General features: G+C 51.3%; 1 protein-coding gene across 9 annotated transcripts in view; it reads left to right on the top strand.

The window, feature by feature from the left end:
- Window positions 1-26,564, top strand: part of ppfia4 (PTPRF interacting protein alpha 4) — a 138,270-nt gene that overhangs the window by 102,468 nt on the left and 9,238 nt on the right. For 5 of the 9 annotated variants that reach the window (XM_064968581.1, XM_064968580.1, XM_064968576.1 and 2 more), the window contains exons 6-21: window positions 14,620-14,841; window positions 15,194-15,340; window positions 16,592-16,726; window positions 16,988-17,071; window positions 20,216-20,347; window positions 20,470-20,532; window positions 20,727-20,818; window positions 20,944-21,073; window positions 21,689-21,885; window positions 24,314-24,542; window positions 24,769-24,804; window positions 25,028-25,155; window positions 25,303-25,433; window positions 25,530-25,614; window positions 25,882-25,963; window positions 26,156-26,356. In XM_064968581.1, coding sequence (XP_064824653.1) covers window positions 14,620-14,841; window positions 15,194-15,340; window positions 16,592-16,726; window positions 16,988-17,071; window positions 20,216-20,347; window positions 20,470-20,532; window positions 20,727-20,818; window positions 20,944-21,073; window positions 21,689-21,885; window positions 24,314-24,542; window positions 24,769-24,804; window positions 25,028-25,155; window positions 25,303-25,433; window positions 25,530-25,614; window positions 25,882-25,963; window positions 26,156-26,356 — 2,094 coding nt within the window. The remainder of the gene's footprint in view (window positions 1-14,619; window positions 14,842-15,193; window positions 15,341-16,591; window positions 16,727-16,987; window positions 17,072-20,215; window positions 20,348-20,469; window positions 20,533-20,726; window positions 20,819-20,943; window positions 21,074-21,688; window positions 21,886-24,313; window positions 24,543-24,768; window positions 24,805-25,027; window positions 25,156-25,302; window positions 25,434-25,529; window positions 25,615-25,881; window positions 25,964-26,155; window positions 26,357-26,564) is intronic. The other 4 variants (XM_064968577.1, XM_064968575.1, XM_064968579.1 and 1 more) reach the window with 3 other exon arrangements.

Below are 26,564 nucleotides of genomic sequence, written 5' to 3'. Positions count from 1 at the left end.
CAGAGAGAGAGAGATTTGTCACTGCCCCAGAGAGAGATAGAGATTTGTCCAGCTTCCCCTACTTCACAGCGCCACACTGCCCCAGAGAGAGAGAGTCCAGATAGAGATTTGTCCAGCTTCCCCTACTTCACAGCGCCACACTGCCCCAGAGAGAGAGAGATAGAGATTTGTCCAGCTTCCCCTACTTCACAGCGCCACACTGCCCCAGAGAGAGAGATAGAGATTTGTCCAGCTTCCCTACTTCACAGCGCCACACTGCCCCAGAGAGAGAGAGATAGAGATTTGTCCAGCTTCCCCTACTTCACAGAGCCACACTGCCCCAGAGAGAGAGAGATTTGTCCAGCTTCCCCTACTTCACAGCGCCACACTGCCCCAGAGAGAGAGAGAGAGATTTGTCCAGATTCCCCTACTTCACAGCGCCACACTGCCCCAGAGAGAGAGAGAGATTTGTCCAGCTTCCCCTACTTCACAGCGCCACACTGCCCCAGAGAGAGAGAGAGATTTGTCCAGCTTCCCCTACTTCACAGCGCCACACTGCCCCAGAGAGAGAGAGAGATTTGTCCAGCTTCCCCTACTTCACAGCGCCCACACTGCCCCAGAGAGAGAGAGATTTGTCCAGCTTCCCCTACTTCACAGCGCCACACTGCCCCAGAGAGAGAGATTTGTCCAGCTTCCCCTACTTCACAGCGCCACACTGCCCCAGAGAGAGAGAGAGATTTGTCCAGCTTCCCCTACTTCACAGCGCCACACTGCCCCAGAGAGAGAGAGATAGAGATTTGTCCAGCTTCCCCTACTTCACAGCGCCACACTGCCCCAGAGAGAGAGAGATAGAGATTTGTCCAGCTTCCCCTACTTCACAGCGCCACACTGCCCCAGAGAGAGAGATTTGTCCAGATTCCCCTACTCCAGCCCCAGAGAGAGAGAGATTCCCCCCTACTTCACAGCGCCACACTGCCCCAGAGAGAGAGAGATAGAGATTTGTCCAGATTCCCCTACTTCACAGAGCCACACAGCCCCAGAGAGAGAGAGAGATTTGTCCACACTTCACAGCCCCACTGCCCCAGAGAGAGAGAGATAGAGATTTGTCCAGCTTCCCCTACTTCACAGCGCCACACTGCCCCAGAGAGAGAGATAGAGATTTGTCCAGCTTCCCCTACTTCACAGCGCCACACTGCCCCAGAGAGAGAGATAGAGATTTGTCCAGCTTCCCCTACTTCACAGCGCCACACTGCCCCAGAGAGAGAGAGAGAGATTTGTCCAGATTCCCCTACTTCACAGCGCCACACTGCCCCAGAGAGAGAGATAGAGATTTGTCCAGCTTCCCCTACTTCACAGCGCCACACTGCCCCAGAGAGAGAGAGAGCTTCCCCTACTTCACAGCGCCACACTGCCCCAGAGAGAGAGAGAGATTTGTCCAGATTCCCCTACTTCACAGCGCCACACTGCCCCAGAGAGAGAGAGAGATTTGTCCAGCTTCCCCTACTTCACAGCGCCACACTGCCCCAGAGAGAGAGAGAGATTTGTCCAGCTTCCCCTACTTCACAGCGCCACACTGCCCCAGAGAGAGAGAGATTTGTCCAGCTTCCCCTACTTCACAGCGCCACACTGCCCCAGAGAGAGAGAGAATTTGTCCAGATTCCCCTACTTCACAGCGCCACACTGCCCCAGAGAGAGAGAGAGATTTGTCCAGCTTCCCCTACTTCACAGCACCACACTGCCCCAGAGAGAGAGAGATATTTGTCCAGCTTCCCCTACTTCACAGCGCCACACTGCCCCAGAGAGAGAGAGAGATTTGTCCAGCTTCCCCTACTTCACAGCGCCACACTGCCCCAGAGAGAGAGATAGAGATTTGTCCAGATTCCCCTACTTCACAGCGCCACACTGCCCCAGAGAGAGAGAGAGATTTGTCCAGCTTCCCCCTACTTCACAGCGCCACACTGCCCCAGAGAGAGAGATAGAGATTTGTCCAGATTCCCCTTCCCCACACTAGAGAGAGAGAGAGATTTGTCCAGCTTCCCTACACAGCGCCACACTGCCCCAGAGAGAGAGAGATAGAGATTTGTCCAGATTCCCCTACTTCACAGCGCCACACTGCCCCAGAGAGAGAGAGATTTGTCCAGAGACACTTTGTCCAGATTCCCCTACTTGCCTCAGAGAGAGAGAGAGATTTGTCCAGTCAGCGCCACACTGCCCCAGAGAGAGAGAGATTTGTCCAGATTCCCCTACTTCACAGCGCCACACTGCCCCAGAGAGAGATAGAGATTTGTCCAGCTTCCCCTACTTCACAGCGCCACACTGCCCCAGAGAGAGAGAGATTTGTCCAGCTTCCCAGCGCCACACTGCCCCACTTCACACAGCGCCACACTGCCCCAGAGAGAGATAGAGATTTGTCCAGCTTCCCCTACTTCACAGCGCCACACTGCCCCAGAGAGAGAGAGATTTGTCCAGCTTCCCTACTTCACAGCGCCACACTGCCCCAGAGAGAGAGAGATAGAGATTTGTCCAGATTCCCCTACTTCACAGAGCCACACTGCCCCAGAGAGAGAGAGATTTGTCCAGCTTCCCCTACTTCACAGCGCCACACTGCCCCAGAGAGAGAGAGAGAGATTTGTCCAGATTCCCCTACTTCACAGCGCCACACTGCCCCAGAGAGAGAGAGATTTGTCCAGCTTCCCCCTACTTCACAGCGCCACACTGCCCCAGAGAGAGAGAGAGATTTGTCCAGCTTTTGTCCAGCTTCCCCTACTTCACAGCGCCACACTGCCTCAGAGAGAGAGAGATTTGTCCAGCTTCCCCTACTTCACAGCGCCACACTGCCCCAGAGAGAGAGAGAGAGATTGTCCAGATTCCCCTACTTCACAGCGCCACACTGCCCCAGAGAGAGAGAGAGATTTGTCCAGCTTCCCCTACTTCACAGCACCACACTGCCCCAGAGAGAGAGAGATATTTGTCCAGCTTCCCCTACTTCACAGCGCCACACTGCCCCAGAGAGAGAGAGATTTGTCCAGCGCCCCTGCCCCAGAGAGAGATACTTCACAGCGCCACACTGCCCCAGAGAGATAGAGATTTGTCCAGATTCCCCTACTTCACAGCGCCACACAGCCCCAGAGAGAGAGAGATAGAGATTTGTCCAGATTCCCCTACTTCACAGCGCCACACTGCCCCAGAGAGAGAGAGATAGAGATTTGTCCAGCTTCCCCTACTTCACAGCGCCACACAGCCCCAGAGAGAGAGATAGAGATTTGTCCAGATTCCCCTACTTCACAGCGCCACACTGCCCCAGAGAGAGAGAGATTTGTCCAGCTTCCCCTACTTCACAGCGCCACACTGCCACAGAGAGAGAGAGAGATTTGTCCAGCTTCCCCTACTTCACAGAGCCACACTGCCCCAGAGAGAGAGAATTTGTCCAGATTCCCCTACTTCACAGCGCCACACTGCCCCAGAGAGAGAGAGAGATTTGTCCAGCTTCCCCTACTTCACAGCACCACACTGCCCCAGAGAGAGAGAGATATTTGTCCAGCTTCCCCTACTTCACAGCGCCACACTGCCCCAGAGAGAGAGAGAGATTTGTCCAGATTCCCCTACTTCACAGCGCCACACTGCCCCAGAGAGATAGAGATTTGTCCAGCTTCCCCTACTTCACAGCGCCACACAGCCCCAGAGAGAGAGATAGAGATTTTGTCCAGATTCCCCTACTTCACAGCGCCACACTGCCCCAGAGAGAGAGAGATAGAGATTTGTCCAGATTCCCCTACTTCACAGCGCCACACAGCCCCAGAGAGAGAGAGATAGAGATTTGTCCAGATTCCCCTACTTCACAGCGCCACACTGCCCCAGAGAGAGAGATAGAGATTTGTCCAGCTTCCCCTACTTCACAGCGCCACACAGCCCCAGAGAGAGAGAGATAGAGATTTGTCCAGCTTCCCCTACTTCACAGCGCCACACTGCCCCAGAGAGAGAGAGATAGAGATTTGTCCAGCTTCCCCTACTTCACAGCGCCACACTGCCCCAGAGAGAGAGATAGAGATTTGTCCAGCTTCCCCTACTTCACAGCGCCACACTGCCCCAGAGAGAGAGAGCTTCCCCTACTAGAGATTTGTCCAGATTCCCCTACTTCACAGAGCCACACTGCCCCAGAGAGAGAGAGATTTGTCCAGCTTCCCCTACTTCACAGCGCCACACTGCCCCAGAGAGAGAGAGATTTGTCCAGCTTCCCCTACTTCACAGCGCCACACTGCCCCAGAGAGAGAGAGATTTGTCCAGCTTCCCCTACTTCACAGCGCCACACTGCCCCAGAGAGAGAGAGATTTGTCCAGATTCCCCTACTTCACAGCGCCACACTGCCCCAGAGAGAGAGAGAGATTTGTCCAGCTTCCCCTACTTCACAGCGCCACACTGCCCCAGAGAGAGAGAGATAGAGATTTGTCCAGCTTCCCCTACTTCACAGCGCCACACAGCCCCAGAGAGAGAGATAGAGATTTGTCCAGATTCCCCTACTTCACAGCGCCACACTGCCCCAGAGAGAGAGAGATAGAGATTTGTCCAGCTTCCCCTACTTCACAGCGCCACACAGCCCCAGAGAGAGAGAGATAGAGATTTGTCCAGATTCCCCTACTTCACAGCGCCACACTGCCCCAGAGAGAGAGAGATAGAGATTTGTCCAGATTCCCCTACTTCACAGCCCCAGCCACACAGCCCCAGAGAGAGAGATAGAGATTTGTCCAGATTCCCCTACTTCACAGCGCCACACTGCCCCAGAGAGAGAGAGATAGAGATTTGTCCAGCTTCCCCTACTTCACAGCGCCACACTACCCCAGAGAGAGAGATAGAGATTTGTCCAGCTTCCCCTACTTCACAGCGCCACACTGCCCCAGAGAGAGAGAGAGATAGAGATTTGTCCAGATTCCCCTACTTCACAGCGCCACACTGCCCCAGAGAGATAGAGATTTGTCCAGCTTCCCCTACTTCACAGCGCCACACTGCCCCAGAGAGAGAGAGAATTTGTCCAGATTCCCCTACTTCACAGCGCCACACTGCCCCAGAGAGAGAGATAGAGATTTGTCCAGCTTCCCCTACTTCACAGCGCCACACTGCCCCAGAGAGAGAGATAGAGATTTGTCCAGATTCCCCTACTTCACAGAGCCACACTGCCCCAGAGAGAGAGAGATTTGTCCAGCTTCCCCTACTTCACAGCGCCACACTGCCCCAGAGAGAGAGAGAGATTTTGTCCAGATTCCCCTACTTCACAGCGCCACACTGCCCCAGAGAGATAGAGATTTGTCCAGCTTCCCCTACTTCACAGCGCCACACTGCCCCAGAGAGAGAGAGAATTTGTCCAGATTCCCCTACTTCACAGCGCCACACTGCCCCAGAGAGAGAGAGATTTGTCCAGCTTCCCCTACTTCACAACAACACACTGCCCCAGAGAGAGAGAGAGATATTTGTCCAGCTTCCCCTACTTCACAGCGCCACACTGCCCCAGAGAGAGAGAGAGATTTGTCCAGATTCCCCTACTTCACAGCGCCACACTGCCCCAGAGAGAGAGAATTTGTCCAGATTCCCCTACTTCACAGCGCCACACTGCCCCAGAGAGAGAGAGATTTGTCCAGCTTCCCCTACTTCACAGCGCCACACTGCCCCAGAGAGAGAGAGATAGAGATTTGTCCAGCTTCCCCTACTTCACAGCGCCACACAGCCCCAGAGAGAGAGAGATAGAGATTTGTCCAGATTCCCCTACTTCACAGCGCCACACTGCCCCAGAGAGAGAGAGATAGAGATTTGTCCAGCTTCCCCTACTTCACAGCGCCACACAGCCCCAGAGAGAGAGAGATAGAGATTTGTCCAGATTCCCCTACTTCACAGCGCCACACTGCCCCAGAGAGAGAGAGAATTTGTCCAGATTCCCCTACTTCACAGCGCCACACTGCCCCAGAGAGAGAGATAGAGATTTGTCCAGCTTCCCCTACTTCACAGCGCCACACTGCCCCAGAGAGAGAGAGATAGAGATTTGTCCAGATTCCCCTACTTCACAGAGCCACACTGCCCCAGAGAGAGAGAGATTTGTCCAGCTTCCCCTACTTCACAGCGCCACACTGCCCCAGAGAGAGAGAGAGAGAGATTTGTCCAGATTCCCCTACTTCACAGCGCCACACTGCCCCAGAGAGAGAGAGATTTGTCCAGCTTCCCCTACTTCACAGCGCCACACTGCCCCAGAGAGAGAGAGATTTGTCCAGCTTCCCCTACTTCACAGCGCCACACTGCCTCAGAGAGAGAGAGAGATTTGTCCAGCTTCCCCTACTTCACAGCGCCACACTGCCCCAGAGAGAGAGAGAATTTGTCCAGATTCCCCTACTTCACAGCGCCACACTGCCCCAGAGAGAGAGAGAGATTTGTCCAGCTTCCCCTACTTCACAGCACCACACTGCCCCAGAGAGAGAGAGATATTTGTCCAGCTTCCCCTACTTCACAGCGCCACACTGCCCCAGAGAGAGAGAGAGATTTGTCCAGATTCCCCTACTTCACAGCGCCACACTGCCCCAGAGAGAGAGAGATTCCCCTACTTTGTCCAGATTCCAGCTTCCCCTACTTCACAGCGCCACACTGCCCCAGAGAGAGAGAGATTTGTCCAGCTTCCCCTACTTCACAGCGCCACACTGCCCCAGAGAGAGATAGAGATTTGTCCAGCTTCCCCTACTTCACAGCGCCACACAGCCCCAGAGAGAGAGAGATAGAGATTTGTCCAGATTCCCCTACTTCACAGCGCCACACTGCCCCAGAGAGAGAGAGATAGAGATTTGTCCAGCTTCCCCTACTTCACAGCGCCACACTGCCCCAGAGAGAGAGAGATAGAGATTTGTCCAGATTCCCCTACTTCACAGCGCCACACTGCCCCAGAGAGAGAGAGAGATTTGTCCAGCTTCCCCTACTTCACAGCGCCACACTGCCCCAGAGAGAGATAGAGATTTGTCCAGATTCCCTACTTCACAGCGCCACACTGCCCCAGAGAGAGAGAGAGATTTGTCCAGCTTCCCCTACTTCACAGCGCCACACTGCCCCAGAGAGAGAGAGCGCCACACTGCCCCAGAGAGAGAGATTTGTCCAGATTCCCCTACTTCACAGCGCCACACTGCCCCAGAGAGAGAGATTTGTCCAGCTTCCCCCTACTTCACAGCGCCACACTGCCCCAGAGAGAGAGATTTGTCCAGCTTCCCCTACTTCACAGCGCCACACTGCCCCAGAGAGAGAGAGATTTGTCCAGCTTCCCTACTTCACAGTGCCACACTGCCCCAGAGAGAGAGAGAATTTGTCCAGATTCCCCTACTTCACAGCGCCACACTGCCCCAGAGAGAGAGAGATTTTGTCCAGCTTCCCCTACTTCACAGCACCACACTGCCCCAGAGAGAGAGATATTTGTCCAGCTTCCCCTACTTCACAGCGCCACACTGCCCCAGAGAGAGAGAGATTTGTCCAGATTCCCCTACTTCACAGCGCCACACTGCCCCAGAGAGAGAGAGATTTTGTCCAGATTCCCCTACTTCACAGCGCCACACTGCCCCAGAGAGAGAGAGATTTGTCCAGCTTCCCCTACTTCACAGCGCCACACTGCCCCAGAGAGAGAGAGATAGAGATTTGTCCAGCTTCCCTACTTCACAGCGCCACACTGCCCCAGAGAGAGAGAGATAGAGATTTGTCCAGATTCCAGCTTCTACTTCACAGCGCCACACTGCCCCAGAGAGAGAGAGAGAGATTTGTCCAGATTCCCCTACTTCACAGCGCCACACTGCCCCAGAGAGAGAGATAGAGACTTGTCCAGCTTCCCCTACTTCACAGCGCCACACTGCCCCAGAGAGAGATAGAGATTTGTCCAGCTTCCCCTACTTCACAGCGCCACACTGCCCCAGAGAGATAGAGATTTGTCCAGCTTCCCCTAGTTCACAGCGCCACACTGCCCCAGAGAGAGAGAGATAGAGATTTGTCCAGATTCCCCTACTTCACAGCGCCACACTGCCCCAGAGAGAGAGAGAGATTTGTCCAGCTTCCCCTACTTCACAGCGCCACACTGCCCCAGAGAGAGAGAGAGAGAGAGATTTGTCCAGATTCCCCTACTTCACAGCGCCACACTGCCCCAGAGAGAGAGAGATTTGTCCAGCTTCCCCTACTTCACAGCGCCACACTGCCCCAGAGAGAGAGAGAGAGATTTGTCCAGCTTCCCCTACTTCACAGCGCCACACTGCCCCAGAGAGAGAGAGAGATTTGTCCAGATTCCCTACTTCACAGCGCCACACTGCCCCAGAGAGAGAGAGAGATTTGTCCAGCTTCCCCTACTTCACAGCACCACACTGCCCCAGAGAGAGAGAGATATTTGTCCAGCTTCCCCCTACTTCACAGCGCCACACTGCCCCAGAGAGAGAGAGATTTGTCCAGATTCCCTACTTCACAGCGCCACACTGCCCCAGAGAGATAGAGATTTGTCCAGCTTCCCCTACTTCACAGCGCCACACAGCCCCAGAGAGAGAGAGATAGAGATTTGTCCAGATTCCCCTACTTCACAGCGCCACACTGCCCCAGAGAGAGAGAGATAGAGATTTGTCCAGCTTCCCCTACTTCACAGCGCCACACAGCCCCAGAGAGAGAGAGATAGAGATTTGTCCAGATTCCCCTACTTCACAGCGCCACACTGCCCCAGAGAGAGAGAGATTTGTCCAGCTTCCCCTACTTCACAGCGCCACACTGCCTCAGAGAGAGAGAGAGATTTGTCCAGCTTCCCCTACTTCACAGTGCCACACTGCCCCAGAGAGAGAGAGAATTTGTCCAGATTCCCCTACTTCACAGCGCCACACTGCCCCAGAGAGAGAGAGATTTGTCCAGCTTCCCCTACTTCACAGCACCACACTGCCCCAGAGAGAGAGAGATATTTGTCCAGCTTCCCCTACTTCACAGCGCCACACTGCCCCAGAGAGAGAGAGATTTGTCCAGATTCCCCTACTTCACAGCGCCACACTGCCCCAGAGAGATAGAGATTTGTCCAGCTTCCCCTACTTCACAGCGCCACACAGCCCCAGAGAGAGAGATAGAGATTTGTCCAGATTCCCCTACTTCACAGCGCCACACTGCCCCAGAGAGAGAGATAGAGATTTGTCCAGCTTCCCCTACTTCACAGCGCCACACAGCCCCAGAGAGAGAGATAGAGATTTGTCCAGATTCCCCTACTTCACAGCGCCACACTGCCCCAGAGAGAGAGATAGAGATTTGTCCAGCTTCCCCTACTTCACAGCGCCACACAGCCCCAGAGAGAGAGAGATAGAGATTTGTCCAGATTCCCCTACTTCACAGCGCCACACTGCCCCAGAGAGAGAGAGATAGAGATTTGTCCAGCTTCCCCTACTTCACAGCGCCACACTGCCCCAGAGAGAGATAGAGATTTGTCCAGCTTCCCCTACTTCACAGCGCCACACTGCCCCAGAGAGAGAGAGATAGAGATTTGTCCAGATTCCCCTACTTCACAGAGCCACACTGCCCCAGAGAGAGAGAGATTTGTCCAGCTTCCCCTACTTCACAGCGCCACACTGCCCCAGAGAGAGAGAGAGATTTGTCCAGCTTCCCCTACTTCACAGCGCCACACTGCCCCAGAGAGAGAGAGATTTGTCCAGCTTCCCTACTTCACAGCGCCACACTGCCCCAGAGAGAGAGAGATAGAGATTTGTCCAGCTTCCCCTACTTCACAGCGCCACACAGCCCCAGAGAGAGAGATAGAGATTGTCCAGATTCCCCTACTTCACAGCGCCACACTGCCCCAGAGAGAGATAGAGATTTGTCCAGCTTCCCCTACTTCACAGCGCCACACTGCCCCAGAGAGAGAGATAGAGATTTGTCCAGCTTCCCCTACTTCACAGCGCCACACTGCCCCAGAGAGAGAGAGATAGAGATTTGTCCAGATTCCCCTACTTCACAGAGCCACACTGCCCCAGAGAGAGAGAGATTTGTCCAGCTTCCCCTACTTCACAGCGCCACACTGCCCCAGAGAGAGAGAGAGATTTGTCCAGCTTCCCCTACTTCACAGCGCCACACTGCCCCAGAGAGAGAGAGATTTGTCCAGCTTCCCCTACTTCACAGCGCCACACTGCCCCAGAGAGAGAGAGAGATTTGTCCAGATTCCCCTACTTCACAGCGCCACACTGCCCCAGAGAGAGAGAGATTTGTCCAGCTTCCCCTACTTCACAGCGCCACACTGCCCCTGAGAGAGAGAGATAGAGATTTGTCCAGCTTCCCCTACTTCACAGCGCCACACAGCCCCAGAGAGAGAGAGATAGAGATTTGTCCAGATTCCCCTACTTCACAGCGCCACACTGCCCCAGAGAGAGAGATAGAGATTTGTCCAGCTTCCCCTACTTCACAGCGCCACACAGCCCCAGAGAGAGAGATAGAGATTTGTCCAGATTCCCCTACTTCACAGCGCCACACTGCCCCAGAGAGAGAGAGATAGAGATTTGTCCAGATTCCCCTACTTCACAGCGCCACACAGCCCCAGAGAGAGAGAGATAGAGATTTGTCCAGATTCCCCTACTTCACAGCGCCACACTGCCCCAGAGAGAGAGAGATAGAGATTTGTCCAGCTTCCCCTACTTCACAGCGCCACACTGCCCCAGAGAGAGAGATAGAGATTTGTCCAGCTTCCCCTACTTCACAGCGCCACACTGCCCCAGAGAGAGAGAGATAGAGATTTGTCCAGATTCCCCTACTTCACAGAGCCACACTGCCCCAGAGAGAGAGAGATTTGTCCAGCTTCCCCTACTTCACAGCGCCACACTGCCCCAGAGAGAGAGATTTTGTCCAGATTCCCCTACTTCACAGCGCCACACTGCCCCAGAGAGAGAGAGATTTGTCCAGCTTCCCCTACTTCACAGCGCCACACTGCCCCAGAGAGAGAGATTTGTCCAGCTTCCCCTACTTCACAGCGCCACACTGCCTCAGAGAGAGAGAGAGATTTGTCCAGCTTCCCCTACTTCACAGTGCCACACTGCCCCAGAGAGAGAGAGAATTTGTCCAGATTCCCCTACTTCACAGCGCCACACTGCCCCAGAGAGAGAGAGAGATTTGTCCAGCTTCCCCTACTTCACAGCACCACACTGCCCCAGAGAGAGAGATATTTGTCCAGCTTCCCCTACTTCACAGCGCCACACTGCCCCAGAGAGAGAGAGAGATTTGTCCAGATTCCCCTACTTCACAGCGCCACACTGCCCCAGAGAGAGAGAGATTTGTCCAGATTCCCCTACTTCACAGCGCCACACTGCCCCAGAGAGAGAGAGAGATTTGTCCAGCTTCCCCTACTTCACAGCGCCACACTGCCCCAGAGAGAGAGATAGAGATTTGTCCAGCTTCCCCTACTTCACAGCGCCACACTGCCCCAGAGAGAGAGAGAATTTGTCCAGATTCCCCTACTTCACAGCGCCACACTGCCCCAGAGAGAGAGAGATAGAGATTTGTCCAGCTTCCCCTACTTCACAGCGCCACACTGCCCCAGAGAGAGATAGAGATTTGTCCAGCTTCCCCTACTTCACAGCGCCACACTGCCCCAGAGAGAGAGATAGAGATTTGTCCAGCTTCCCCTACTTCACAGCGCCACACTGCCCCAGAGAGAGAGATAGAGATTTGTCCAGATTCCCCTACTTCACAGAGCCACACTGCCCCAGAGAGAGAGAGATTTGTCCAGCTTCCCCTACTTCACAGCGCCACACTGCCCCAGAGAGAGAGAGAGAGAGAGATTTGTCCAGATTCCCCTACTTCACAGCGCCACACTGCCCCAGAGAGAGAGAGAGATTTGTCCAGCTTCCCCTACTTCACAGCGCCACACTGCCCCAGAGAGAGAGAGATTTGTCCAGCTTCCCCTACTTCACAGCGCCACACTGCCTCAGAGAGAGAGAGAGATTTGTCCAGCTTCCCCTACTTCACAGTGCCACACTGCCCCAGAGAGAGAGAGAATTTGTCGAGATTCCCCTACTTCACAGCGCCACACTGCCCCAGAGAGAGAGAGAGATTTGTCCAGCTTCCCCTACTTCACAGCACCACACTGCCCCAGAGAGAGAGAGATATTTGTCCAGCTTCCCCTACTTCACAGCGCCACACTGCCCCAGAGAGAGAGAGAGATTTGTCCAGATTCCCCTACTTCACAGCGCCACACTGCCCCAGAGAGAGAGAGATTTGTCCAGATTCCCCTACTTCACAGCGCCACACTGCCCCAGAGAGAGAGAGATAGAGATTTGTCCAGCTTCCCCTACTTCACAGCGCCACACAGCCCCAGAGAGAGAGATAGAGATTTGTCCAGATTCCCCTACTTCACAGCGCCACACTGCCCCAGAGAGAGAGATAGAGATTTGTCCAGCTTCCCCTACTTCACAGCGCCACACAGCCCCAGAGAGAGAGAGATAGAGATTTGTCCAGATTCCCCTACTTCACAGCGCCACACTGCCCCAGAGAGAGAGAGATAGAGATTTGTCCAGCTTCCCCTACTTCACAGCGCCACACTGCCCCAGAGAGAGATAGAGATTTGTCCAGCTTCCCCTACTTCACAGCGCCACACTGCCCCAGAGAGAGAGAGATAGAGATTTGTCCAGATTCCCCTACTTCACAGAGCCACACTGCCCCAGAGAGAGAGAGATTTGTCCAGCTTCCCCTACTTCACAGCGCCACACTGCCCCAGAGAGAGAGAGATTTGTCCAGCTTCCCCTACTTCACAGCGCCACACTGCCCCAGAGAGAGAGATTTGTCCAGCTTCCCCTACTTCACAGCGCCACACTGCCCCAGAGAGAGAGAGAGATTTGTCCAGCTTCCCCTACTTCACAGCGCCACACTGCCCCAGAGAGAGAGAGATTTGTCCAGCTTCCCCTACTTCACAGCGCCACACTGCCCCAGAGAGAGAGAGATTTTGTCCAGATTCCCCTACTTCACAGCGCCACACTGCCCCAGAGAGAGAGATTTGTCCAGCTTCCCCTACTTTACAGCACCACACTGCCCCAGAGAGAGAGAGATATTTGTCCAGCTTCCCCTACTTCACAGCGCCACACTGCCCCAGAGAGAGAGAGAGATTTGTCCAGATTCCCCTACTTCACAGAGCCACACTGCCCCAGAGAGAGAGAGAGAGATAGAGATTTGTCCAGCTTCCCCTACTTCACAGAGCCACACTGCCCCAGAGAGAGAGAGATAGAGATTTGTCCAGCTTCCCCTACTTCACAGCGCCACACTACCCCAGAGAGAGAGAGATAGAGATTTGTCCAGCTTCCCTACTTCACAGAGCCACACTGCCCCAGAGAGAGAGATAGAGATTTGTCCAGCTTCCCCTACTTCACAGCGCCACACTGCCCCAGAGAGAGAGAGAGATTTGTCCAGCTTCCCCTACTTCACAGCGCCACACTGCCCCAGAGAGAGAGAGATAGAGATTTGTCCAGCTTCCCCTACTTCACAGCGCCACACTGCCTCAGAGAGAGAGAGAGATTTGTCCAGCTTCCCCTACTTCACAGCGCCACACTGCCCCAGAGAGAGAGAGAGATTTGTCCAGCTTCCCCTACTTCACAGCGCCACACTGCCCCAGAGAGAGAGAGATAGAGATTTGTCCAGCTTCCCCTACTTCACAGCGCCACACTGCCTCAGAGAGAGAGAGAGATTTGTCCAGCTTCCCCTACTTCACAGCGCCACACTGCCCCAGAGAGAGAGAGAGATTTGTCCAGATTCCCCTACTTCACAGAGCCACACTGCCCCAGAGACCTGTCAACTCACTGTAGTCTAACCCCCACCCAGCCACACACAATTCCCCTTACCACAGCCTTACCTCCTTCCTAACCCTTAGATTAATACCTACCGACAGACTGGCAGCTCCTGGAATGATTTAAATAGACCTTTCCATAACACACCCTAGGACAGGGTTTCCCAAACTCGGTCCTGGGGCCCCCCCCTGGGTGCACGCTTTGGTTTTTGCCTTAGTACTTCACAGCTGATTCAAATAATCAACTCATCATCAAGCGTTGATAATTGGAATCAGCTGTGTAGTGCTAGGGCAAAAACCAAAACGTACACCCCTTGGGGTCAGAGAACCGAGTGTGGGAAATGCGGCCCTAGGAACTGTACAGGAAGGGGCAGAGACAGACAGATACTCTTATGTTCTCTAGCTATGATATGAATGAGAAAAATCTAATAATTGGAGTCTGAGTGGCAACATGTGGGTCTGTGCGTGCGTATGAAGACAGATGAATAGGAGAGAGGGAGGGAGGTCCTGATAGTAGGGCTGCCCGCTGCCCTGCCTGTCTCAATGTGTCTCCCTGAAGGTTCATGAACACCACTTACTTCATTTTACTTTGGGGTGAAAGAGAAACGTCAAAACAACATCTCACCACACAAACACACACACACACACACACACACCACACAAACACATCAGACAAACACACAAACACACCACACAAATGGTGCCTTTCTGAGTCACTAAGACCTCAAACATTAGCAGAAGATACACTCTTCAAGTGTAAACAGCATCATCATGACAACATGCAACCTCCCCTTACTCTAGCTATCTCTCTCTCTCTGAAAAAACAAGTGTGTGTGTGTGTGTGTGTGTGTGTGACCCTTCAGAGGCTACCTAACGGTTCCATAGACGCCCATGACGATGGCAGCAGGTCAGTGGAGCTGCAGGAGCTTCTGGATCGGACCAATCATGAGCTGGCTCAGAGCCGTGAGCGTTCGGGCACGCTCAGTACACGAGTGGCAGAGCTGGAGGCGGAGCTAGCCAACACTCGCCGAGACCTGAGTCGCAGCGAGGAGCTGTCAGTCAAACAACAGAGGGAACAGAGAGAGGTGAGCGTAATTGAGGAGAGAGGAGAAGAGAAGGGGGAATCGATATGTCTCATTCGTAAACATAAACACTGTTGATTGTATAGAACTCGCCAGTGTCCACATGAATAGGCAAATCAAACTTCACATGCGCCGAATACAACAAGTGTAGACCTTACCGGGAAATGCTTACTTACAAGAGTATATTTATCAAATAAACTAAAGTAAAAATAATAAAAAGTAACACAATAAAATAACAGTAACGGGGCTATATACAGGGGGTACCGTTACTGAGTCAATCGGCAAGGTTCTCTGTTATGTTTCCTAGTATGAACACACACACTGTGTTTTCTCTCTTACTATATGCCTGTTGTAGGGGCTGGCGCAGAGGGAGGATATGGAGGAGCGGATTACAACGTTAGAGAAACGTTACCTGGCCGCTCAGAGGGAAACCACACACATCCACGACCTCAACGACAAACTGGAGAACGAACTGGTTACCAAGGACTCTCTGCACCGACAGGTAACACACACATACATGCTGAATAAGTCACGATGGACTGTGCATGGGAACGCCACATACGTACACATCTCGGGGAGGCTGGAGGGGGTCATTACTGGTTCACATAAAGAGGAGACGGGGTGAGGTAGGGGACTCACACACAGAGGGGGGCGAATGATGGTTCGTCAATCGTTCAGTTGATGGTGAAGTTCAGTTTAACTCCACATGAAGCCAGAGAATGTGAGGGTGACACAGAGTATCCATTACTACCTCAGAGACATCATCAGGGACAGGCCTCTAAGGTTCCATCTATCTCACGCACGCACGCACGCATACACACACACACACACACACGTTGACTCCAATGCTTCCCACAGTTGTGTATATCATGGAAAGAGCAGGTGTTCCTGATGTTTGTACACTCAGTGTAGATGGAGCGAACACTGCTTTTGTAACCACTGATAATAAAAATACAACATTTTAAGTTATGACATTGAGTCCAAACATCTCAAATATGTATGTGATCATCTCTCTCTTTCTCTCCCCCTCTCTCTCTCCCTCCCTCTCTATCTATCTCCCTCCCCCTCTCTCCACCTCTCTCTCTCACTCCTTCTTTATCTCCCTCCCTCCCCCTCTCAACCTCTCTCTCTCCCTCCCTCTCTATCTCTCTCCCTCCCCCTCTCTCTACCCTCTCTCTCTCCCACCTTCTCTATCTCCCTCCCACCCCCTCTCTCCACCTCCCTCTCCCTCCCTCTCTATCTCTCTCCCTCCCCCTCTCTCTACCCTCTCTCCTCCCACCTTCTCTATCTCCCTCCCACCCCCTCTCTCCACCTCCCTCTCCCTCCCTCTCTATCTCTCTCCCTCCCCCTCTCTCTACCTCTCTCTCCCTCCCTCCCCCTCTCTCCACCCTCCCTCTCTATCTCTCTCCCTCCCTCTCTATCTCTCTCCCTCCCCCCTCTCCACCTCTCTCTCTCCCTCCTTCTCTATCTCCCTCCCTCCCCCTCTCTCCACCTCTCTCGCTCCCTCCCTCTCTATCTCTCTCCCTCCCTCTCTATCTCTCTCCCTCCCCCCCTCTCTACCTCCCTCTGTCCCTCCTTCTCTATCTCCCTCCCCCTCTCTCCACCTCCCTCTCTCCCTCCCCCTCTCTCTACCTCTCTCCCTCCCTCTCTATCTCTCTCCCTCCCTCTCTATCTCTACCTCCCCCCCTCTCCACCTCTCTCTCTCCCTCCCTCTCTATCTTTCTCCCTTTCTCTCTCCCTCCACCTCTGTCAGAGTGAGGAGAAGGTGCGCCAGCTGCAGGAGTTGTTAGAGTTGGCAGAGCAGAGACTGGCTCAGACCATGAGGAAGGCTGAGACACTACCAGAGGTGGAGGCAGAGTTAGCACAGAGGGTGGCAGCCCTCACCAAGGTAACAACACACATGGTCACAGTTCTAAACATACGGAGGCTGGATGTCAATCGAATCCACCATAGCAATCTTGATGCACGTACATTTGTTATTCTGACAACAGGTGGGTATCTAGCTGTAAGGGGAAGGTATCTGGTAATAGTTGTAGGATTTCACAGTAACCAAAACAATAACTGTTTTTTGACAATGTGAAAAAGAGCTTGGTGTGTAAATACTGGAGTGCAGGTTTGATTGAGTTGGGTCCTGTGACTCCCCCTGCAGGCCGAGGAGCGACATGGCAACATTGAGGAGCGACTCAGACAGCTAGAGTCACAACTGGAGGAGAAGAACCAGGAACTGAGCAGGGTGTGTGTGTGTGTGTGTGTGCGTGTGTGTGTGCGTGTGCGTGTGCGTGCGCGTGTGCGTGCATGTCGTCTTGCTTGCAGTCTTTCTCTGATCTCTCTCTCGCAGCGTAGGACGACGCTTCACATAAGCCTGGCCCCTTGACTTTGTCTCTTCATGTTCACACACACACACACACACACACACACACACAGACATACCCTGAGATCCTCATATACACTATATATAAAAAAATATGTGGACACCCCTTCAAATTAGTGGATTTAGCTATTTCAGCCACACCCGTTGCTGAAAGGTGTATAAAATCGAGCACTCAGCCATGCAATCTCCATAGACAAACATTGGCAGTAGCAGTGGCGATTTTAGCATGTAAATCTTGGTGGAGCAAACCCCGCGATTTATTTTAATTTTATTTATGTAACCTTTATTTAACTAGGCCGTCATTGAAAATAAGAATTTTTTCTTAACTGACTTGCCTAGTTAAATAAAGGTCAAATTAAAAATGAAAGGCCCCACTGGACTGAGGGGCAGCTCCGGACTGATTGACGGCTCTGGCAGCTCCTGGCTGGCTGACGGCTATGGCAGCTCCTGGCTGGCTGACGGCTCTGGCAGCTCCTGGCTGGCTGACGGCTCTGGCAGCTCCTGGCTGGCTGACGGCTCTGGCAGCTCCTGGCTGGCTGGCGGCTCTGGCTGCTCCTGGCTGACTGGCTGCTCCTGGCTGACTGGCTGCTCCTGGCTGACTGGCGGCTCTGGCAGCTCCTGGCTGGCTGACGGCTCTGGCAGGTCCTGGCTGACTGACGGCTCTGGCAGCTCCTGGCTGACTGACGGCTCAGGACAGACGGGAGACTCTGGCAGCTCAGAACAGACTGGAGACTCTGGCGGCTCGGGACAGACGGGAGACTGGTGGCGCTGGGCAGGAGGAAGGCTCTGGCAGCTCAGGACAGACGGGAGACTCTGACGGCTCAGGACAGACGGAAGACTCTGGCAGCTCAGGACAGACGGGAGACTCTGGCGGCTCAGGACAGACGGGAGACTCTGGCGGCTCAGGACAGACGGGAGACTCTGGCGGCTCAGGACAGACGGGAGACTCTGGCGGCTCAGGACAGACGGAAGACTCTGGCGGCTCAGGACAGACGGGAGACTCTGGCGGCTCAGGACAGACGGGAGACTCAGGGGGCGCTGGGCAGGAGGAAGGCTCTGGCAGCGCTGGACAGGCGGGAGCACCTGTAGAGGGATGAGACGGAGAGACAGCCTGGTGCGGGGGGCTGCCACCGAAGGGCTGGTGTGTGGAGGTGGCACCGGATAGACTGGACCGTGAAGGTGCACTGGAGACCTTGAGAACCGAGCCTGCCCAGCATTACCTGGTTGGATGCTCCCCGTAGCCAGGCCAGTGCGGCGAGGTGGAATAGCCCGCACTGGGCTGTGCTGGCGAACCGGGGACACCATGCGTAAGGCTGGTGCCATGTACCCCGACCCGAGGAGACGCACTGGAGCCCAGATGCGTAGAGCCGGCTTCATGACACCTGGCTCGATGCCCACTCTAGACCGGCCGATACGAGGAGCTGGAATGTACCGAACCGGGCTATGCACACGCACCGGGGACACAGTGTGCTCCACCGCATAACACGGTGCCTGCCTTCGCTGCCTCCAGCTCTCCTTTGGGGCGGCGATATTTCCCTGGCTGTGCCCAGGGTCCTTCGCCGTCCAGAATCTCCTCCCAAGTCCATGAGTCCTGCGTTCTTTGCCGATGCTGCTGCTGGCCGTTACCACGCTGCTTGGTCCATTGTTGGTGGGTTATTCTGTCACGATCGTCGTAGTGAGGTGACCAAAGCGCAGTGTGGTGTGAAAACATACTTTTAATGAATAACGAAAAAACACGAAGTACACTAAACAAACAAACAAAATAACAAACGAACGTGACGCTATATATAAACAGTGCAGACACAGGCAACTAGACATAGACATAGAATGCCCCCTCATATCACACCCTGACCAAACAAAACATAGAAACAAACAACGCAAATAATGGTCAGAGTGTGACAGTCAGCACAAGAACTGTTCACCAGGAGCTTCATAAAAGGGGTTTCCATGGCTGAGCAGCCACACACAAGCCTAAGATCACCATGCGCAATGCCAAGCATCGGCTGGAGTGGTGTAAAGCTCGCCGCCATTGGACTCTGGAGCAGTGGAAATGCGTTCTCTGGAGTGATAAATCACGCTTCATTATCTGGCAGTCCGACAGATGAATCTGGGTTTGGCGGATGCCAGGAGACCGCTACCTGGCCCATGCATAGTGCCAACTGTAAAGTTTGGTGGAGGAGGAATAATGGTCTGCTATTTTTCCAGTGAAGGGAAATCTTAATGCTACAGCATACAATGACATTCTAGACGATTCTGTGCTTCCAACTTTGTGGCAACAGTTTGGGAAAGGCCCTTTCCTGTTTCAGCATGACACTGCCCACGTGCACAAAGCGAGGTCCATGCAGAAATGGTTTGTCGAGATCGGTGTAGAAGAACTTGACTGACCTGCACAGAGCCCTGACCTCTACCCCATCGAACACCTTTGGGATGAATTGGAATGTCGACTGCGAGCCAGACCTAATCGCTTAACATCAGTACCCAACCTCACTAATGCTCTTGTGGCTAAATGGAAGCAAGCCCCCACATCTAGTGGAAAGCCTTCCCAAAAGAGTGGAAGCTGTTATAGCAGCAAAGGGGGGACAACTCCATATTTAGAGTATCACACACTCACTATGCCTTTTGCTTTATAAATATGAGCCGAATACACACGTTTCCTGCTGTAGCCTGTTACCCCACAGAGCTCTGACTATATATATTTACAATTGGAATAATTCACACGTCTAGATTCTATCTCTGCATGTGAGCTCATGAGTATAGTTAAAGTAGCTCTATGAGGAACCAGCTGTGAATGTGTGTGTGTGGTTGAGGTATGATGTCAAGGTGGTGTTTCCTCTGACTGCAGAATACAATGTTGTCAAATCAAGTCCTTTCTCTCTCATTCTGGTTTCTAGTGCTGTGCTCATGGAGTGTATGGAGTACTTCTGTATGTGGGTGACAAAAGTCATGAACTTTTAATCCTCTCTCTCTTTTTCACTCCCTTTCTCTGTCTCTCCGTCCCTCTCTCAGGCACGTCAGAGAGAGAAGATGAATGAAGAACACAACAAGCGTTTGTCTGACACAGTAGACCGTCTGCTCACTGAGTCTAACGAGAGACTGCAGCTTCACCTTAAAGAACGCATGGCAGCACTGGAGGACAAGGCATGGAACGCAACACACACACACAATACACACACACAAATACGACGTACTCAGGCCTCTAAACTAGTGATTCCCAAACTATAGCTGAACAGTGATGTCTTTCCTCTTCCTGTTTGTTCCAGAACTCCCTGATTCAGGATCTGGAGAACTCCCAGAAACAGCTGGAGGAGTTTCACCACACCAGGGTGAGTCAGGCCTGGACACACAACACATGAACAACGCAACACACATCCCTCTATGCATCCAACGTTCTATTCATTGAAACTTTTCACGCACAAACTTTATGGAGAGCCACATGTATTGGATGAGAGTTGAACTGTTTCAAATATTGTGATTGGACATTGATGTTGTTCAATCCCACAATGCCTTTCTTCGTCAGGAGCGTCTGATTGGTGAGATTGAGAAGCTGCGGAATGAGATCGACCACTTGAAACGCCGGAGTGGAGTGTTTGGAGATGGATCACACCCACGGTACACAGACGACATACACACACAAACACACACATTATACACACACACACTAGTCCCACACTTGCCCCATACTAGCACCCTATACTGACCAGGTTTTCTGTGTGTGTGTGTGTGTGTGTGTATAGGTCTCACATGGGCAGTGCCAGTGACCTGCGTTTCTCAGTGGTAGAAGGGCAGGATGGGCACTACAGCTCTGCTGTCATCAGACGGGCACAGAAGGGCCGCCTGGCAGCGCTGCGCAACGAACCCAACAAGGTAACCACATACTCACAAACACACACGTACACCACACACCCACCACACACACACACCACATGCACACACCTGTGTCAAACTTGGTACCCTCCCCTCGGCCTGTGTGTCCAATTTCTGTGCCCATTCCAAGCTAAGTCATGAAACACCACATATCCTGTCTTCCTCTCCACATATGCCCCCCTCTCCTCCCTTTTGTTAGTGTCTCCTCTCTTCCTCCTCTCTTCCCCTCCTCTCCCTCATGGCTGATGATCTGATGGCCCCGATAAGGGCAGTAATATGGCTGATGGTTGTTAAGCTTAACACAATGCATTTGTCCCTCATTACATACAGCTCTCACCTAACCAATGCTTCTCTCTCTGACCCCTGCTACCTTGGACGTACGTATGTGTTATGTAAGTGGTATGTCTTTATCAACATGTGTGTTTATAAAGTGTTTACGTATATGAGGTGTGAGTGTGGATTTGTTTGGGTATCTGAGCAGACTGTGTGTAATCTGATGTGTGCAATGTGTAACTGTCGTACAGGTGTATGCCGTGTGTAACGTGTGTGTGTGTGTATCTATCGTAATGGTGTGTACGGTGTCTAACAGTGTGTGTGTGTGTATTTACCATACAGGTGTGTGCGGTGTTTGAGCAGGAATACTCGTCTCTACGTGGCAGTGTCAGTCACCTCCTGGGCAGTGACGTGGAGGCTGAGTCAGACCTAGATGATGATGTTAGCTCCGTCCTCCTGTCACCCAGCGGCCAATCAGATGCACAGACTCTGGCTCTGATGTTGCAGGAGCAGCTGGATGCCATCAACGAGGAGATCAGGTAGGAGAACACACCAGCGCAGACAACTATCGCAATATCCACTATCTCCCTCCCTACCTTCCACCATAATATCTCCAGCATTTTCCAGAATCTGAAGCCTTGGCTTCCTCCTTTCCTGAGGGTTGTGTTACTGTGGCGGCAGGGTAGCCTCGTGGTTAGAGCGTGGGGCTAGTAACCGGAAGGTTACAAGTTCAAATCCCTGAGCTGACAAGGTACAAATCTGTCGTTCTGCCCCTGAACAGGCAGTTAACCCACTGTTCCTAGGCTGTCATTGAAAATAAGAATTTGTTCTTAACTGACTTGCCTAGTTAAATAAAGGTAAAAAAATACATTTAAAAAAAACTCCTAGGCAGAGCGATGTGCAAGTTCTTTCCCCCATTTTTGATGCCAGGGAACATGCTTTATACTGCTGGTTATTATGTGTGTATGATGTAGTTGCTATGTGTGTATGATGTAGTTATTATGTGTATGATGTAGTTAATATGTGTGTATGGTGTAGTTATTATGTGTGTGTGAATAAAAGTATACCAGTGCCTGAGCCTACGAGTGACTAGAGAAGGTCAGCCAACCCTGGTATACAAAGTGCAGTGGTGCGTAAGGGGTTTGCAGTTTAAAATAAATCTCATAGTGCCATGGTAAAGAGTGTCAATTATTCTCAAACACTGAGCGGAAGCAGTCATATATAAAATATCCCCATAGTCTAGTAAAGGCATAAATGTAGCTGATACTAGCCTCCTCCTGGCTTCAAAAGAAAAACAGGCCTTATCCCTAAAATAAAATCTCAATTTCAGCTTCAATCATTTTGTAAGTTGTTGAATATGCAATTTAAAAGAGAGGCCGTCATCAATTAAAATTCCAAGATATTTATATGAGGTTACAACCTCAATCTCCTTGCCCTGACAGGTAGTAATAGGTGAAAGGTTCAGAGGTCTATTTCTTGCTTTAGAAAACACCATTAGTTTAGTTTTGTCAGTATTGAGGATAAGCTTCAATTGACACAAGGTATGTTGAACAGTATAAAAAGCAGTTTGCAAGTTCTAGAAAACTTTTGTAAGAGACAAGGCACAACAGTAAATAACAGTATCATCAGCATAAAAATTAAGTAGCGCATTTTGGACATTTTTGTCTAAATCATTTATATAAATAGTGAATAAGAGAGGACCAAGTACAGAGCCTTGGGGCACACCATTAAAGACAGACAATCTAACAGTCATAAGCCCATCAAATTGATTGCACTGAGTTCTATCAGACAGGTAGTTAGCAAACTCTGAAAGACCTACACTCGACAATCTCTGCCTTAGTATAGCATGATCAACTGTATCAAAAGCCTTAGAGAGATCAATAAAAAGTGAGACACAGTGCTGTTTTTTGTCAAGGGCTTCAGTGATATAATTTAAAACCTTCATGGATGCTGTAATTGTGCTATGCTTCTTCCTGAAGCACAGATGTAGTTATTATGTGTGTATGGTGTTATTATTATGTGTGTATGATGTAGTTATTATGTGTATTATGTGGATGATGTAGGTATTATGTTTTCATGATGTAGTTATTATGTGTGTATGATGAAGTTATAACAACATCATACACGCATAATAACTACATCATACACACATAATAACTACATTATAAACACAGAATAACTACATCATAAACACATAATAACTGCATCATACACACATAATAACTGCATCATAAACACATAACTACATCATAAACACATAATAACTACACCATACACACATAATAACTACACCATACACACATAATAACTACACCATACACACATAATAACTACACCATACACACATAATAACTACACCATACACACATAATAACTACACCATACACACATAATAACTACACCATACACACATAATAACGACATCATACACACATAATGACGACATCATACACACATAATAACGACATCATACACACATAATAACGACATCATACACACATAATAACGACATCATACACACATAATAACTACATCATACACACATTATAACTACATCATACACACATTATAACTACATCATACACAAATAATAACTACATCGTACACACATAATAACTACATCGTACACAAATAATAACTACATCGTACACACATAATAACTACATCGTACACACATAATAACTACATCATACACACATAATAACTACATCATACACACATAATAACTACATCATACACACATAATAACTACACCATACACGCATAATAACTACATCATACACGCATAATAACTACACCATACACGCATAATAACTACATCATACACGCATAATAACTACATCATACACACATACCAGCTAACTGTTATTATGTGAGTATGATGTATTTATTGTGTGTATGATGTTGTTATTATGTGTGTAAGATGTAGTTATTGTGTCTCATCCCACTGTACTCTCTGGTGTTCAGGATGATCCAGGTGGAGAGGGAGTCTGCTGACCTCAGGGCAGATGAGATAGAGTCTCGTGTGAACAGTGGTAGCATGGACGGACTCAACGTTACACTCCGCCCCCGAACCATGCCCAGCTCAGCCACTGCCCAGTCCCTGGCTTCCTCCTCGTCCCCTCCCACCAGCGGACGCTCTACCCCCAAACACAACACCCACAACGCCAGCCACCAGCTGGGAATCATGACCCTGGTGAGACGCAGACATGCACTTAACCATCAGAGAGGACTAACCTGAAAACATGTTTGGATTGATGTACTCACAGACAATGTTTACAGTGTGAAACAAAAAGTCACTCAACTGCTGCTTATTCATTCTCTCTTCAGTAACCCCAGTAACTGGTTTTGATTGTATGTCTAACAACTGGTTGCCTCTATCTATGTGTTGTCTGTCTGTGCCTCCCTCCTGTCTTTAACAGCCTAGCGACTTAAGGAAACACCGTAGAAAAATAGCAGTAAGTCAGTTTTCTCTTTATCTACACAACTAAGAGAGGCAGTACAGCTCCTAGATATGGAGAGTTACTGAAATTAACAAAGTTGTCAAGGTTGCGATTGGAAAGACAGGATCCTTCCCGCTGGACAAGGTGTTGTCACAGCCTCTCTGAGAAAGCTCCTATTTGAAGCCTCCTGACAGATAAAGGTGGCTTCACTCTTTCTCACCTCTCTCTCTCCCTCCAGTCACCAGTGGAAGCTCGTGAGGACAAGGCTACTATCAAGTGTGAGACGTCTCCCCCCTCCTCTCCCCGCAGTCTGAGACTGGAGACCAACTTCGCCCAGCTCACTGGCAGTCTGGAGGACGGACGAGGGTACACACACACACACACACACACACACACACACACACACATACAACCCCCCTCCCCCACATACACACACATTCTTTCAATCCCACTTATACTTAGTCTCTCTCTCTCCCTCGCTCACTCTCTCTCTCTTTCTCTCTCTCTCTACAGGGGTAAAGCGAAGAAGGGCATCAAGTCATCTATAGGTCGTCTGTTTGGGAAGAGCAAGGAGAAGGGCAGGATGGAGGGAGGAGGGACACTGGGGAGGGAGGGACAGCCTCTGCCTGCCCTGATGCCGGGAGGTAACTCAGCTGGACCTGTAATCTCTGTATTCTGTAGGCTACTGTATGTACAGGTATGTGTGAGTGATGCTATGTCTGTTGTGTTGTGTGTCTCAGTAGACTTTGAGATGAGCATCGGAGACACCATGACTCTGGGCAAGCTGGGCACTCAGGCAGAGAGAGACCGCAGGATGAAGAAGAAGTAAGACCTTTACCTACCACTCACACACACACACTCTCTTTCTCTTTCTGTCTAAATGCAAGGTCAATTGGTGGTGTCTCTGTCAGTTGAATTGTGAATACATTTTGTAAGCTGTGAAACCCTGGCCTCACTCTGTTCCGTAGTAGAATAAAACATGCATGTGCTCCAGAGGCCATGCCAACATTAGTTGTTTACTCTCCTCTCTCTTTCTCTCTCTCTCACTCCCTCTTTCTCCCCGTTTCTATCTCTCCCCTGTCTCTGTGTCAGACATGAGCTGCTAGAGGAGGCTAGGAGGAGAGGGCTGCCCTTCGCTCAGTGGGATGGACCAACTGTGGTCTCCTGGCTAGAGGTATAACCACTAACCCCTGACCCCTAACCTCCACCACAACCTTACCCTATCCCTAGCCTCCAGATTCCCCTAAACCCTACTCTACCTTAACCTTGTCCTACCATATAATCACCTGGAGTGTTATACTGTGTGTGATTGTGATGTTGATGGTGGTGGTGATGATGAAGATGAGGCTCTATCTCACCAATGTAGTTGTGGGTGGGGATGCCCGCCTGGTACGTAGCAGCGTGTCGTGCCAACGTGAAGAGCGGTGCCATCATGTCGGCCCTGTCGGACACAGAGATCCAGAGGGAGATTGGCATCAGTAACCCCCTGCACCGCCTCAAACTGAGACTGGCCATCCAGGAGATGGTGTCCCTCACCAGCCCCTCTGCCCCGCTCACCTCTAGAACGGTACAAACACACACACACACACATCACACACACACACACAGCCACTTTGTACCGCTCATGGTACATACACACACACTGCCCATCACCTGTCACTTCACTGACCCTGTAATGATAGTGCTTTTGGAGTTGACAGTACTCTTCACTCTGTCCACTGTGCTGCATGGGGTGGAGCGGGAAACCTACTCTCTCAACAGTGTGCCAGATACTG

This window comes from Oncorhynchus masou, chromosome 6, assembly GCF_036934945.1.
Source record: "Oncorhynchus masou masou isolate Uvic2021 chromosome 6, UVic_Omas_1.1, whole genome shotgun sequence".
NCBI classification, from domain to species: Eukaryota; Metazoa; Chordata; class Actinopteri; order Salmoniformes; family Salmonidae; genus Oncorhynchus; species Oncorhynchus masou.
This window is presented reverse-complemented; position numbering and strand designations above follow the sequence as displayed.